Here is a 13,749-nt window from a genome sequence, read left to right on the forward strand (position 1 = left end):
CTATTGATTGAATTAGTGTAGGATTTTCTCTGTTGGCGCTCAAGTCTAATTTTAAATTCTTGGTCAATGCCTCGTAGGTCAATTATGGCGCTTTCCATTTTGGCAGAGCAGTGATTGATTTTAATTTATCGGGATATGTTCAATGCCAATAAAAACTTCAAATCAGGTTATTTTTTTTTTACACTCGCGGACTTTTACTTTGTGTTTCTTATCAATTGTTATTTAATTTAATGAAGGGAATGTGCCCAGATAAATCAAGGTAAATGCATATATAATATGACAAAATAAGAGAATGGACGTGTGTGTGTTTGGTGCGCTCACAACGCCCACTGCTTAACTTAAAATTATTGCAAAATTCCATTAATGATATAGTCTCCGTTTCTCAACTCGTGATACCAGCCGCATTTGTTTCCTTGCACTGATTCAGAAAACGGAACTCTCAATTCCAATTTCCCTTTCTCCGAGCCATTTATCTATTGAACAATTGATTTAGTTTCCGTCTGATCTATTTTTGCATTGACAAACCAGTATACTTGCTCAACAAGTTAGTTGTCAAACTGTTATTTTGCCGTAAAAGTATGAAGCGTTAATATTATTATATATTTATTGTGCACAAAGCATGAAATTGTTAATATTTAATTTCTCGTACCGGTATCACCAAGGTTATGCTTAGAACGAGTTTTTCAAGTCATTTCTAATTTTTTTTTAATCTACCCTTGCTTGACTTGTCTAAGTCAGAGCTTGTAATAGTCATAATAAAATTTAAACAATGACGTTGTGCTCTTGCAGCATCGTTTCTCTACGGATTAAAATAAAATCTGATTTTGAACAGCGCATCCTCAGTTGCAATAAAATTTAATAAAATTGCTAAGTTTTTTAATAATTATTTAGTAAAAATTAATTAAATCGGTGTACTTTAATATAATAATATTTTATATCATTATATTAAATTTAATTTTAAAACAAGTAGTTTTAAATATAAAGTTTATTACAATAAATTACTTGACATTTGTTTGAAAATTTTTTTAATAGATTATAATAAAAATTTTAAATATAATTATTTTAATATAATAAATAAATATTTAATCTAGAAATTGGAATATTAGAACTTGAAAAGTAATTACCTAATTGGTATCTGGTACTTCCTGTTCGGTGGAATTTTCATTTAAAGGATTAAATTGCAGAATTATGTCTTGGATCCAAGAGTTTATTCAGAAAGTTCCTGTTCATGTTTAATTTTATTAAAACTGTACATTTAAAATACATTTGCGGACATGTAATAATAAGGAATAAAAACAAGATAAAATTATTAATTGCTGCACTCTTAAGGGAAATGAAAAATATGTTACAAAATTCCAGCAACATTTGCATTGCAATAAATTCAAAGATTTCTAAATAATCGCATTAATACCCAGATTTACATCAATATTATGCCAGGCGCCACAACTTTTGATTTCCTTGGGAATGTAGCTTGTGAGAAAAAGCGCAAAAATGTATTGAGAGCAATTATTTCAACTGCGTCATCGGCAAGACCGGTCTTGAACGGTGTTATTCAAATTTTTGCGGAAAGCTGCAAGCGAGATTTTCGCTAATTTGGCTTCGTTGTAACCGGTATGCGTACATTAGCGTTGCGCAATAAAAGTACGCGCGTATTTCCTCGATGGGCCGGTTATTTTTATTTTGGTCGGCGGAGATTTTTAATTTGAAGCAGGGCAACTTTTTAGTAGGTCCAACATTCGCACGTACCAATAATGGGGCGCAATGCAAAGGCGCAAACGTCGCAGCTCCCCCGCCTCGATTTTCCCCTGCAGCAGCTGCGCCGCGCTCTCAGTTTCACTCTTGCCGAGAAGAAAGGACAAACAGTCAGCAGTCTCGCTCAGACCGTCCTGCACCAGCAGCAGCACCGCTCCACCTTCCTCAGGTACGAACTCTCTTTACGACGTGCAAGTGAAATTAGTCAGCTGATCGCGAGCCTTGCACTTTCCGCTCGATTTGCAGTCGGCGTGCGTCGTCTCGACCTTTCTCCTCTTCGGAGAACGCGCGCGACCCGCGCTCTCTTAATTTCTTCTCCTTTTGTATTCCATTTTTTTTCTCTTCTGCTTCGATCGGCAACGTAACAATATAATTAACGAAAATAAATTGGCGAAATATTTCCACGTAACTTAATTGATATCAACGGCGATGTGGGTCATAGTTGTAACTGAGCGCGCGCCGCAGACTCAATTTCACCTTTTACTTTGGCCGCAGGCATCGCATATATATGGGATTCGAGTGACAAGCCCGATTACCTCACTAAACCGGGATTGACCGGTGATATATTCTCGCTCAAAAAAAATAATAATAAATCACAATCTGGTCCCTGACACAATTTTTTCCAACGGATTTTTGAGTAAAATAACAAAAACAAAGGAAAGAAGTTTTAATTCATAAAAAAGTGCCGGTGTAAAAAAAAACTGGTTAAATAACATAGCAATTTTAATACGGAAAACACGCAGCATGAGAGTGCATAGTGTGCAGCGGAGCAAGAAAGAAAGTTAATTGGGCGGCAGTTTCGTGTTCGCAGGTGCAGCTTCCTAGTTTCCGTCCCACGGCGCGACCTACCCCTCTGCAATGGTGCCATCGAAGGTGATCGTGCTGCTGGCGCTAATCACGTGTTCCTGCGTCTACGCGGCGCCCCAGGGTCGGCAGTCGCGTCTGCAGCAGCGCCAACAAGACGCGGACGACGAACCTGTGGCGGACGACACCACCGGATCGACGGACCTTGAAGAGGTCAGTGCTGAAACTTGACCGATTCTTTCTCTGCTCTTTCCCTTTCTTTTGTTCGTTAAAAAAAAATTGAATTTTTTTCTATAACGCGGATTATAAAATTGTGACCAAAAACGGAGTCGCGCAAGGGGCACCTTGGCGAATCGGAGCTCGTAGGTTTGAGATTTCGCTTTTCAGTAGTTTAATATGGTGCTTTTGTAGAGAGTATTCATCTGTATAGCTTTAGCTGCTTTCCCGGCTTGATTCAAATGCGCGGTGTTGAAAGTGCACACTTTAATAGGCAATTGCAAATTGCTAATTGCGTCACAGCTGCAGCGCGAGAGCTCAGCTTCCTTCCGTTTATCGTCCGTCGTCGTCTGTCTCGCGCCAACTCCTTTCATTGCTTGGATATTTTTTTTTATTCTGTATATGCTTTGCTCGGCGACGGAGAAAGTATGCGAGTCGAAAATTACGCGGCAGATCCTTTTCCGAGTTGCGTGCGCTCGCGGTCGCCCAGCAACTGTTGTTATGAAACACACTCGCAATCGAAATCTGGCGCTTTTTATCGCCGTGGCCACTCACATATCTAATGGACTCGTGTGATGCAACCGCGGTGCTTTATCAAAACAGTGAAAATTTCAAAATTTGCCCGTTTTTTCGCAACAAATTTTTATATCGGTCTCGGGAGTGAAGTGCGGAATTATTATTATTATTTTTTCTTTTCGTACCAGGAATTGAGTCAAGGCACGATTTGCGCGCTCAACCTTGCTACGCTGGTCAGCACAATTCATTTTATTGAAAGTGAAAGAAAAGCGCGCGCGTTCAAGTCACTCACTATCTATCTCGAGCCGCGCAGCCTCCCGGAGTTTCGCCTGTCGCGAGAAAAATCGCCGCGCGCTCTCGACTCGGTTTTAACGTGAAAGGAAAAGTTCGTGCACCGAGATTTTCAAAGCGCCACCTCTAGCCTCTAATTGCAATTAATTACACACCAATTTCAATTTCCTGCCTGTTGTAAATATAAATATATACCCATCAAAAATGCTCGTTCGCACATTCGAATTCATCCTCTGCACTCACTTTTATTTCCACCTCAGCACTAACGGTTGAATTAACAAAACTGTGTACATTCTTTTGCATGAATTTTCTATGGTAAATTGTTTCTCGATGAAGATGTAGTCTGCAGAGTGTAGGTTTTGCTGATGTGCGAGTTTCTAAAGTAGACCCACAAACGAAAAGTCATAAAATTCAGATTTAACAAGGCACACCCATAGAGTAATCACAAAGTAGCATATTGTGAAATTCTGTAAAAGTTGTATTGAAGCTTAATTAATATTGGGAGCAAATTTACATCCGGCATAAACTAAATTTTTAAAGTTTGAGAATATTTAATTGAAAATTTATATATTAAATAAAAAAATAATTCGTTTCCAGAGTTGCATGATCAGAAATTTTTACTCTTCCAGATTCTTGAATAAAACCATGCTTATTTGAAATTAAATTGCTCTTGGTTTTGAGCTCTTTAATTTCTGCTTGGATTCTCAAATTTCAAATCAAGCCAAGTTTTTCTTGCGGAGTACGTGACACAGATACAAAGTGCTCCAGGCCGGTTGTATAACAGAACCACATAACTGCTGCTCTCGATTCGCCCAAGGTCCCCCGCGTTCGGCACATTTTTTACCTCGCGCTTGTTAATTGCAACCGAAAGAGAGCGAAACCCTTTCACTTTCGCCCGTACCACCTTTTTGTTATTTTTCTATATCTTTTTTACTTTATAAATTTTTTTTACTCCGAAATCTGAAAGGACAAGGGTCACGTATATAGAAAGGGAAATGCAGGGAAAAAAGAAGTCTTAACGAGTAGGGCCGTTTGCAGCTGGAGAACGAGATCGCCGAGGCGGCGGCGGCCAACTTGGCCGCGAGGGCCATCAAGCTGGAGCAGCGACTCGAGGACGAGATCCTCGAGGCGGCCGTGCTGAACCTGAAAGACCCGGACGTGGACCGACGTCAGCGACGTATGCAGGAGCTCGGCGAGATGGTCAAGCGCGACAAACGCACCGTTCAGGCCATCACGGGCCTGCTCGGCGCCAGCAGTTCCGCAGCGGTCAGTCCTACTAACTCAAAATCTAACACCTCTCCAAAGCTTTCTATATACATCATCTTTATTTGTAATAACACTTCATACATACCCTGAACACCCTCTCTAATTTTTTGTCAGCAGAGCCGCTTGATTCATCGGGCTACTTTTTTTTGTTCATATTATTATTTTATTGAAAGTCGCTCGGCCGAAAATCGAAAGTCTTGAGCCGCGTAATTGAGTTTGTTACGCGTCAGTTTCACGCTCGATTGTTGATCCTTTTGTCGGAGGAGAGTGTGCGCGCGGCTTTTATTATATATTATTACTTTTCCGACCGCGAATCCCGCCGCGAGTATGAATCAGAGGAGTAAGTCACCGCTTTCCATATAAAAGCAGCTCAGCAAAACCACCCTTTCCTCTGCTTTCTCTCTGGCTATTATGAATGTGCGTGGAATTAACGAAATGGTTTAGCGAATTAAACCGCGGCTGTGCACTTTCTATACTTCGCGCGCTTTGCTCTTCTTCTCGCTTAGGCGCCCCTTTGGCACCCTCCGCCCTATTCAATATCGCATCAACACACAGACGTGCAGAACTTTCCCATTCGGAGCGAATCTCGTGCCCATCTGAAGCAACTTTCGCTCGCCGCAAAAAAAAAGCATTCCGAAGGCACCTGCCGCCACCGTTGTTGATTGGTCGTCCGCTCAAAGCAGCAGCAGCAGTCGGATTTCTCGCCTTTCGTTCAAGAGGTGCATTATCACGGGATTCCCTTTATAAACACAGAGTCGCTGCAATATTAACTCTCGCTCGAGAGATGGAACCGAAAGTTGCATTTCTTGCACTTATCTCACAAGAGCGCGACACTTTACGACCGAACATCGACACACAATCAACTTTTTACTTCTGTTTTTCAAGTCTAATATTGACGGTAGAAAAATAGAAACTCTGATAAAGAATGTATTGATTTGCTTAAAATCAATATATTATTAATTAATAAATTTGATGATTATTTCAATTTTATTTTTTGCAGAATAATGCTTAAAATTGAGCTATTTTGTATTGTTTTCATTACTTTTATTACAAATTTAATATAATAAAATTTTATTATTATAATGTAATATGTTTTTATTAATTTACTAAATTTATTTCTTTATTGTATTATAATTAACAATTTATTTAACTCAAAATTTTATAATCAATAAATTTAATTTGAGTAATTATGCTCCTTTATTTTAATTCTTAAATAAATTTACATATTTATAAATTATGTGCCTGCCTCGGTCAATTCTACTAATTATTTTTGCAAAACATATCAGTGGGAGGCTTACTGTATCACAAATAACAATCAGCATTAAAAATTAAAATGATAATAATATTTAATTTAACTTTTAACTTCTGTTTTTCAAGTCTAATATTGACCGTAGAAAAATAGAAACTCTGATAAAGAATGTATTGATTTGCTTAATCAATACATAAATAATTTAAAATTTGATGATTATTTCATTTTTTTTTTTTTAGAGTTGATTAATTTTATATTGTTTTTATTATTTTTATTACAAATATTATATAATAAAAATGTATTTTTATAATAATATTTTGTTTTTATTAATTTATTAAATTTATGTTTTTATTTTATTATAATTAACGGTTTATTTAACTCTAAATTTTATAATCAATAAATTTAATTTAAGTAATTATGCTCTTTTATTTTAATTCTTAAATAAATTTACATATTTATAAATTATGTGCCTGCCTCAGTCAATTCTACTAATTATTTTTGCAAAACATATCAGTGGGAGGCTTACTGTATCACAAACAGCATTAAAAATTAAAATGATAATAATATTTAATTTAGGGAATATTGAAGGCATATAATTTTTACGAACTAAACATTGGCTCAAAAATTATTATTTTATGCATTATGCTAATTTTTCTACATTATGAAAGCACGATCTCACGTTTTATTAACTCTTTTATTTACAACACTTCCGTTTATACTTTTCCAAATTACTCCTTTCTTAATAACAACAATTTCAGCATTAACTTAAGAGTAGTTTTTACTAAATTTTCACCAATTTCCTCAGGGCACTTTCGCACAAGGCGCCGGCCAAGCCAGTTTGACTTTGGCGCAGGGCGCCGGAACCGCGGCCGTGAGTGCTGCTCAGGACATTGCGGCTCGCGGCTCTTCGGCCACGGCGCTCGTCGGTTCGCTCATCTCCAGCGTGCTCGGCGCCAGCAGCTCGGCCGCCTCCGGAACGGCCACGGCCATCGGCTCCCGAGTTCTTGGAATTGGCGGAGCTGCGGACCCCAATGCCGCTCCCGCCGTAAGTTTTTATATATAAAAACGAGTTTTATTGAATATTAATTATGCAAATTTCAGGACCCTGCCGCGGGTGGTGCCTTCAGCCCCCTCAGATTGCTCAGTGACTCTGTCTCCGCCGTTCTAAGGGTGAGGAAAGCTTCCAAAAATTTCTTATTGCGCACTCACAACAGTTGTTGCTTCAACACTGCTTGATTATTATTTTTTCATAAACAGTTGAAACCGGTAAAGGAAACAATTAATTGTGACAAATGCATAGAATTTTTGTAGATTTATGTTGTAATGCTTCAGTATTTGTTATGAAAAATTTAGTAATTTAGGAGTAGCATTAATTTGGAGTGTGAGTGCGCGATATTAATCGACGTTTCGTTTTTTTTTCCTCCTGTGCCTCTAACGCGCAGCAAATCGCGTTGCAGGTCAAGTTCTCCATTTTCCGGACGCTCTTCTCGCTCGTCAGCGGAGTCGCCGCGTCGTCCTCGAGCGCCGCCTCCGGAGCCTCCGGCGCCGCAGCCTAAATCTGCGCAGACCACCAGACGCGCCCTAGCTCGACCCAGCGCTAATTTATTAGATTCGATCGATATTTGTAATTATAACCGCGATTGTGTCGCTCAGGGCGCTCGTCTCTTGTCCATCCTCATCGGCGTTGATACGAATTTGTTTTTGCTCAACGCCCAAGTGATGTGTGTGATCAATTTTTACTTAAACTCGCTCCATTATCCTCTCATCGTCGTCGACCCCCGGAGATGTAAAATTATTTATCTTTAATTCCCCGCATTGCATAGTCAGCCTCGATTTTTTTTTCAAATGCTTATATAAATTCAGCTTTCAGTTTAAGGGAGAAATGTTTGACGCGCACGTATGTCGACTGTGCCGCGATGCCAATGTATTTAAGTTTTGTTTAAGTTGTCTTTGTAAGAGATTTTAAGGAGAACGTGATTTTTTTTTGTTTTTTGAGCATCATTATAAATAAATTAACCACTTGTTTTGCTAAAAAAAAATGAGATTTTGTTTACTTTGAATAATGTTTTAATTATTGAACCTGAAATGATTAAATAATTTCAAAATCCTTTGAGCACTTCTAAAAAAAAAAAAACTCCATTAGAAATTAATATTTACGTATTTTGAATTTAGAACAAAACAAGGGTATTTAATTTAAATTAATTTAAATCGCATGCAACAGAAAAATTTCCCAGTATTTATTTAACTGGAAAACTACATCCGTTTCTGTCTGGATTGAAAGAACGAAACAGGAAAATGTGTGCAATAAGTTTCAATAATTGAAATCCCCACGCTTAAAATTAATGAAGCATAACAAATCTGAAAGGGAAAGAAAGTAATACGATGCAATAATGCATGGCGTGAATCAACACCATGCAAACCACCAGACATGTAAAAAAGGAAATGCTTGATATGTTCTTGCATGCAAATGTACATGAAGTATTATCGGATTATTGAGTGCAGTTTTTTTATCGCACAAATTACAGCATTTCATTTGCATCATTTCATAATTCAGTTTGATCAATTAAACATTTCAATTCATGATTATAAAACTAATAAAATGTATATAATATGGTTCTTTTGAAAATAAAAATAATCGACTTTTATTGTTAAAATTGAACTTTTCAAGTAAAAAACAAAAAACGCCTTAATTACTATATTTATGTAAAATGTAGCAATTATTTACGCTTCATTTAACAAAACAATTTATTATATTACATCCAATAAATCCACATACATGAAAACCTACACATGTCTATAATTAGCACCGGCGATTTCTTTGGTTGATTGTTTTCAACCCTGCATATAGGTCACGTGTCGTGCTCAATTACCGCGGCCTGATCATTGCTGCAATTACACGAGTCAGGGCTGCTGCAATGAGACGCACTAATGTTCGGTAAGAAAGAAACAATAAAAGACGACAGGAAAGCGACAATCGACGAGAGGAAATGGAAAGACCTTCGGCTTTACATTTTACATTATCCTGTATCATTTTTTTTTTTCAAAGCGTCGCTGGACCTCATGATGTGTGTCACGAAAGTCGGCAGGGACGTTTAATTATTAAACTGCTTTTTTAACAGCTCTAAATTTAAATCTCCATGAATGAAACGAACGTGAAAAAAATAAATGTTTGGTATTTTTCCACGTACATGGCAAACAAATTTGTGAATAAATTTTTTATTCCTCCAAAATAAAATGTATTATGTATAAATCACTGGCAATGAGACCCATTTTTCCAAAATTGAAGAAAAACTAATAAATGATGATTAATGGAAGCAATTAATTATTATTAACTTTTTAATTCTAACAAAAATTAATTATAAATTTAACGATACATTTGATTTATTTCAATTTAAATTAAAAAAGGGTGGAAATGATTTTGAAATACAGAAACTAGAATTTTACTACAGAAGTTTTGTAATAAAATGTTCAGCTGAACCAGACAGGACCAATTTGAAGCAAATGACCAGAAATTGGACATTATTTTAAATTGTGTTTTGAAACACAATAGACAACGTGCCTTTCAAATTTGCACATTTCAGCTTGATCGACCTTTTATTCAAGTGAAAGTGAAGATATTTTAATATAATTTTATGTTTTGCTTCTTATTGCGGACCCTATTGTGTGTGTCTTATTCATGGCTCAATAAAAAAATGTGGTTCAAATACCTTTGAACAATGTTCGATAAATCATATTATCCATTTGCCTCCTGGCCTTGTTTTATTGCCGTGTACGTGTTAATTAGCAAGATTTTGACGTATTTAATTTGAATGGCAAAAGTGAGAAAAGAGAAAATTCAAAAGTGGGCGCAGAAGTAATTGATCTCGCCACGGTCGCCAAGCTTTTCTTTGTTTTTAATTCTGCCGCCCAAACGAGCAAAAAATGCAAGGCTCTGCTCTCTCGTCGTCCCTTTCCCAATAGCTCACCTGCATTCGCACCGAAATTATGCAAATGCAACCGAGCGAGAGATCAGATCTCGCCGCAGTTCCGCTCTCGTGGATGCCACTTGGTTTGAAAAAATTTGCCCAATCGAACTGTGCTCTGATTGTGTGGGTAATCGTTTCAAATTGCAAAGATTGAAATCGCCGAGATCACCTTGCGCTCCCTCTGGATTCGTCTGAATTCTTTATTTAATTATAATGTGGATGAAAAAATGATGATAAAAAGCTGCAGAAGCATTAATTATAAATTTGCCACGAAATAGAATGGCCAGTGGTCGAGAGAGAAAGCAACTTGCGGTGGTCACACTAAATTGAAAACGTTGCACTCACTGCGTGGATTATGCAAATATTATCACGGTTATTTGTCATGGAATTTCAGCCGCATTAATAAATTTTGGTCTTATATTAGGTTAATTTTTAATCCCAAGGCAAGCGGGGAATCGCTGCTGAATTAATTTTAAAATCAATGTTGAGGGCCAAAAAGTAAATCTGTATCACTTTTTAAGCACTTTTACTCGAGTGCCCAAAAAGGACAACCGCCGCGGTTCTAGTTTGGCATCAATTAAATTAAGGACATATTCATGCACGAATTCCAATTGAGTCTCAGTTCGCGGTCGCCAAGCAAGGCTTCGTATTTTTTTTTTTTTTTTTTTTATTGAAAGATATTTATTTATTATTTCATTACAAGTCCAGCCAATTTCCAAAGAAATTATCGGCTGGTGCTTATCAGACTAATTTTATTGATTCAAATTAGAAGCTTTTAGTGCTTACACGGACATTTAACAGTGCTCTATATTATTTTCAATTTGTTCATACAATTTGTTCAATTTTGTTTTAACATCCATTTTTTTAATTTGTATTTCACATCATTTTTGTTCTGCAAGTTTTTTAACTCTAGTGGCAACAGATTCCACAAACGTGGTAATATACATTCCGACGTTCTATGGAAATATTTACTTTCTTTTATAGGCTCAATTACTGGTCCTAATTGCAATTAATGCTCTCGTGCTATAAGGGTGAATTCTAGGTACTCCATGGTTCTCATCAAAGTACTTCAAGCATAAAAAATTTAATTAAAATATTTTATCTACAGACAGCACATTCCAGAACTCAAACTGATTTTGAATTGTCTCTTTATGCTTTCGTGTGCAGTCTTTTAAAAGTGAGAATAGATCATTCATGAATAAAATAAATTAGATAGGGCCAAGTATGGAGCCCTGAGGAACTCCACAATAAGCACTAAATTCTTTACTATATTCATTCAAGTTTTACCGCAAATTTTCTATTATTCAAGTAGCTTTTTATTAATTCAAACACTGGTCCTCTTATGCCAATTTTTTCAAGTTTTTTTAACACTTTGTCATAATTTAAAACGTCAAAGGCTTTTCTCATGTCAATAAAAATTGCAGCTATACGTGTTTATTATCTTTGAGCGGAAGATTAACAAAATCAGAGAGATTGCTAAAAAGTTCATTGACACATTTTCCTCTCTGGTATGCAAATTGACGCTTATCAATTATATTAAATTCTTTCAAATATTGCATAAGGTAAAACTCAACATAATTATTCAATATTTTGTCAAAAACAGGAAGAATGTATCCATGTATCCAAGTATTATTTTATTTATTTTAAAAATGTTCAAGAGCAAAATAAAATAAAGTAATATATAAATTTATATTGAAATAATATAAAGTATAATAAAGAAAAAAAAATGGAAAATCGAATTAAATAAAAGAAATATAATACAATATAAAGTATAGTATAAGAAAAAACTAAGTGAAATAAAGTATAATAAAATATAATTAGATGAAGTGATAATTAATAATGAAAAAAAAATTAAATTAAAATAAAATGTTATATAAATAAGATAAAATAGGACAATAAATAAGATATTAATCAGATCAAATAAAATAATTATAAATAAAATTAAATAAGACTGGTATATGAACTGGCAGATACAAACCCTCTTGTCAATAACCTTGTATTGAAATTTCATCTCCAAAAAACAGATAATTATGAAAAATTTATAGACAACTTTTTATTTAAATTGACTGAAATTGATCCGGCCTTTTATGACACTCCCGCTATGGTCTCCGACGCCTGGAAACAAGCCTGTTTTGATACTAAAGCCGAAGATACTTGTATTTGTAAAATATGTGGAGAAAAAATTGGACTATATCACTTCTCAGAATGTACTCGTAATTCTCTAAGATTGTGTGAAGCAGCTCGTCAAGAAATGATCTCCTAATTTATATATGTAATGTCGCACACCTATGGTGTTCTTTAATAAATTCATCAAAATTAAATAAAACACAAATAAATAAATTAAAAATTTACAATTATTACAAAAATTAGTTCTCTTTTCTTTGTCTCATTATGTAACATACCCACAATCACAATACCATGAAGCCACGCTGAAGGGTGAGAAAGTTGTGTGATTTTATTAGTAAAAAAACCCACAAATATAAATTTTGTGGGGAGCTAAAAAAAATTAATAAATCAATATATTTTTTTAAAAGTACTGAGAAAATGATGAAATTATCGTTATTTAATGAGCAGTAAAAATGGAAGTAGCCTATCTTTAATCGTAACAAAAAAAATTAAAATTGAGACTTTGGATAAGACGTGACTGACAATACCAACAGTTTAATAAGTCATTGAGCAATTAATAATATTAAGAACTAAACGACCATTGTTGGGTACTGAGTTGAATAATTGATCTCATTTGAAAAGCTCCAGCGTACTATTAGAGGCCGATGGCATGTTGCTATTGAAAAGACACAATCATTTTTATACAAAGTCTTCACTACAATTTAGGCAACAATAGACAACAGCGAACCATATAAACACAAGCATTATTTTAACATTTAACACTGTACTTTATTGTGTTTATTATTATAAGATTAGATTCTATAAAGTAAAATTAACTTCGTCTTTATTTTTATAATTAAAAAAGTGTTCAGCTGATGCGCTGTGCTTTTCTGGATATTTCAAATACAGGTTTGAAATGTTGGGCAATGGAGACTTCAATGCGCGCAAAGATGCAATTGTATAATCACGCGGAAAATTTCCAAGTAATTATGTTATTAAAAAGAGTGAAAAGTTATCTATCAAATACACATATTGATTCAAGGGGAACTGCATTAGTAATGCGAAAAAGTGAGAGAGTGAAAAATGATAATATCGCGTGGGCATCTCGTCGCACGGTACATTAATTGGAAAGAATGGGTGGCAAAAGTAAAGCGGCTGCTGCGCTGTCACCTAGACTATAATGCAGGAGAGAGGCTTCCGCGATTCAGCTCACAACCGGGTGAAATGTGCTGACTCTCCCAATTTCCCCGAGAACGAGGATGTATTCAACTAAATTCAAATCACACGTACTTATATAATAATTAAATTTGCGGATGTATAACCGTGACTTGCCGAGTTTTGAGTTACGCGTGAACGCCGATTGAAAAGTGAGTAAGCGAGATGATGTCACTTCTGAGCTTTCCAGTAAATTTGGATTCCTACTAAGCACACACGCTTCATTTTTTCCCTTCGTCTGCAACCGGGATTAACAAAAAAAAAATTGGGTTTCGGGTTAGCCGAAAAAATGAACCGCCGAGACGACCGAGCACGCGGTAGGAGCGAGGGGAAGGGTGATATAAGAACTCCCACCGCCGCGATTCAAGC

At 35.8% G+C, this 13,749-nt stretch overlaps 1 protein-coding gene across 2 annotated transcripts; it reads left to right on the forward strand.

Annotated features, from left to right (window-relative positions):
* Positions 1 to 1,762: 1,762 nt before the first annotated feature.
* On the forward strand, positions 1,763 to 8,136 carry LOC132198970 (uncharacterized). Of its 2 annotated transcripts, none has more exons than XM_059623322.1 (6): positions 1,763 to 1,921; positions 2,550 to 2,769; positions 4,618 to 4,845; positions 6,900 to 7,139; positions 7,196 to 7,264; positions 7,552 to 8,136. In XM_059623322.1, the coding sequence occupies exons 2-6, from the start codon at positions 2,611 to 2,613 to the stop codon at positions 7,648 to 7,650; spliced, it is 795 nt and encodes a 264-aa protein (XP_059479305.1). In that variant the 5' UTR covers positions 1,763 to 1,921; positions 2,550 to 2,610; the 3' UTR covers positions 7,651 to 8,136. The 2 variants fall into 2 exon arrangements, with proteins under 2 accessions (XP_059479305.1, XP_059479306.1); XM_059623323.1 differs by having other exon boundaries at positions 1,811 to 1,921; positions 2,564 to 2,769.
* The last annotated feature ends 5,613 nt before the right edge of the window (positions 8,137 to 13,749 follow it).

The sequence above is a fragment of the Neocloeon triangulifer genome, unplaced genomic scaffold (assembly GCF_031216515.1).
Source record: "Neocloeon triangulifer isolate White Clay Creek 2 clone unplaced genomic scaffold, ASM3121651v1 ptg000013l, whole genome shotgun sequence".
In the NCBI taxonomy this organism is placed as follows: Eukaryota; Metazoa; Arthropoda; class Insecta; order Ephemeroptera; family Baetidae; genus Neocloeon; species Neocloeon triangulifer.